This window comes from Amphimedon queenslandica, unplaced genomic scaffold (genome assembly GCF_000090795.2).
Source record: "Amphimedon queenslandica unplaced genomic scaffold, v1.1 AMPQUscaffold_9148_Cont18904, whole genome shotgun sequence".
NCBI classification, from domain to species: Eukaryota; Metazoa; Porifera; class Demospongiae; order Haplosclerida; family Niphatidae; genus Amphimedon; species Amphimedon queenslandica.
Window position 1 is genome coordinate 1 of NW_003550580.1, and position 2,854 is coordinate 2,854.

Sequence of the window (2,854 nt, forward strand, 5' to 3'; positions counted from 1 at the left end):
ATATTCATGAGATAATAGTTATTATAATTATTAATGTTTATGCAAGCATACCACAGCACGTGCAAACACTAAAATTATTGCTTAATGCTTATCTCTGAGTCTGACCACCTGTCAACTGAAGCCAAGTAAGAACATGTCCAGACAGTTAACTCTCTTTCAATCAATCCAGCTTAACCAGGGTATATAATTTTAATTATTTAAGTTATGATCAATGTAATGTAATTATATGATTAGGGGATGGTGGTAGTAGTAACAGTACTGTCATAGAGCCTGACGCATCTGACTGTCCCAGTCCCACAAACCTTCATGGTGAAGAATCAACCACTGTTAGCTCAAATGTGGGTTCGAATGAGTCATGCTCTGTAGAAGAAGAGGAATCATTGAACATTGATATTGCCTCTGGTCCACATGAGAATCCAGTTCAACCCATAAATTACCCGTTTCCCTTTACCATGATCAGCAACAAGGCACGCTCTTTTAATGCGAAGTGGTATCAACAATATGAATGGATTGAGTATTCAATTGCAAAAGATGCAGTGTTCTGTTACCCCTGTCGCTTGTTTTGTCATGCCAGTAATAAAGCTGAAGATCGTTTTGTTACCCTTGGATTCAGAGACTGGAAACATGCTAGTGGAAAAGGTGGGGCCTTTGCTAAACATGATACCTCTAAGAGTCATCAAGAGGCCTTAATGAATTGGAATCAGTTCAAGGTGACAGTTGCTACTGGTTCATCGATTGCAACCAGATTGGATAGTGCCAGAAAGGAGCAGATCAAGAAGAACCGCCACTATTTGATTGCTATCATCCATTCACTGATGTACTGTGCTTCACAAGAAATCGCTCTTCGTGGTCACAGGGAAACACCATCAGTATCAAATCAGGGCAATTTTTTGGAGCTTGTCAAACTCCTTGCCATGTATGATCCAATTATTAATGATCGACTAACGTCCGGTCCTCAAAATGCACTCTACACATCTCATTCTATCCAGAATCAGCTGCTTCATATCCTTGGTGAGAAAATTCGGAATAGTATCTGTCATCAAGTGCAATCAGCAGGGGTGTTTAGTATATTAGCAGATGAGACGAAGGATTTTTCGAAGCAGGAACAGATGTGTTTTGTGGTTAGGTATGTTGATATGGCCCAAGGTGAGATCCACGAACACTTCCTGACATATGTCGAAGCGAAGGCTCTTGATGCTACTAGCCTTTCCACATATATCAAAGATCTTCTCTTAAAGTTTGATTTAGATTGTTCAAAGATAGTTAGTCAGGGGTACGATGGGGCTAGTGTGATGAGTGGTAGGTGTGCTGGTGTCCAAGCCAAAGTACGAGAATTCGCTCCAAATGCTGTATACATTCACTGCTATGCTCACATTTTGAATTTGGTTCTAGTGGATTCCTGTAGATCTGTCTCTTCTGCCTCTGAATTCTTTGCACTCCTTGAAGCTTTATATGTCTTTATGGCATCATCAAAAGCACATACAGTTTTTATAGAGGTACAGAAGAAGAATAACCCAGACAAGCAACCGTTAGAACTCCAGAAACTGTCCGACACTCGATGGGCTTGTCGATATGCTGCTATCAATACAATATGCCGTACCTTTGATTCCCTATTGATGGCTTTAGAAGAAATTGGTTCATCTTCTGATCACTCGAAAGCAGTCGAAGCCAAAGGGTTATTGTTCCAGGTTCAGTCATTTTCCTTCCTACTCTCACTTGTCATCTTTGATCGTATTCTGTCATGTACCAAGCAGCTCTCAGATCAGCTACAATCTTCAAAGATTGATCTGTATCGTGCCTCCGAACTGGTTACAGCATCCAAGGTTATGCTTCAACAATTCCGTACTGATGAATATTGGGATCAAATCTTCCGTTATGCCACTGACATAGCGAACACTAATTCTATATCAACTGAAGTGGATGAGCCACGGTCTACCAGGAAGCGAAGAAGACCTGCCAACCTTGATGACAGTATCATCACAGATTCTGTTGGATCTCGGGAGCCTATTACAACATCAAGTCATTTTAAAACAAGGCTATACTTTCCTGTACTTGACCAGTTCCTTGTAGAAATGAATGCGCGATTCAATCAGTCCAATTCCATCATTCTAAAGGGAATAGCCACATGTAGTCCGTCTTCATCTGTATTTCTAGAATTTCAAGACATGAAAGAATTTGCACTCATGTTCGGAATAGATGTGACAACTCTGGAAATGGAAGTTGCCTTGGTTTCTCGAGTTGCCTCCCTCAACAGCATAAAAACAACAGTTGACCTCGGTCGTTATCTTCACTCCTGTTTGCCTGCGTATAGAAATCTCTATGACACCGTTCAAATCGCCCTCACAATTGCTGTAAGCAGTGCTGAGTGTGAGCGCTCCTTCTCCTCACTGAAACGAATCAAAACCAGGCTGAGAACTACAATGGGAGAAGATCGTTTGTCTGACCTGGCTATACTGTCCATCGAAAGGGATATGGCTTCAAAAACTTTAGACTATGAACAAATAATAGATGAATTTGCATCTGCTGACAAAAACCGACGAATAGTTCTTTCTTAACTTCATAACCTGGACCATATCTTTGCTCTTCTTCTCCATTTAAATAATTAATATTATAATTAATTTTGATAGTAATAAAACAATAATGTTAATAATTTAAAACAATTAATTTTAATTATAAATAAAGTAGTATTGGTTATGCTGGTGAGGCTGCTACTTCCCAGCCAGTATTCAGTCATTCACTGTGTATTGGTTGGAGCTTGTAGTTGCAACTTTTGAACTGAAGATACTGCCTGTGCCCACCCAAAACCAAATTTCTAGATCCGCCACTGCTTCTCTATCTTTATTATTTACTCTTC

At 40.0% G+C, this 2,854-nt stretch overlaps 1 protein-coding gene across 1 annotated transcript; it reads left to right on the top strand.

The window, feature by feature from the left end:
- Positions 1-133: 133 nt before the first annotated feature.
- Positions 134-2,555, top strand: LOC100637611 (zinc finger MYM-type protein 1-like). Its single transcript, XM_003391434.1, has 2 exons — positions 134-179; positions 235-2,555. The coding sequence occupies exons 1-2, from the start codon at positions 134-136 to the stop codon at positions 2,553-2,555; spliced, it is 2,367 nt and encodes a 788-aa protein (XP_003391482.1).
- Positions 2,556-2,854: the final 299 nt, after the last annotated feature.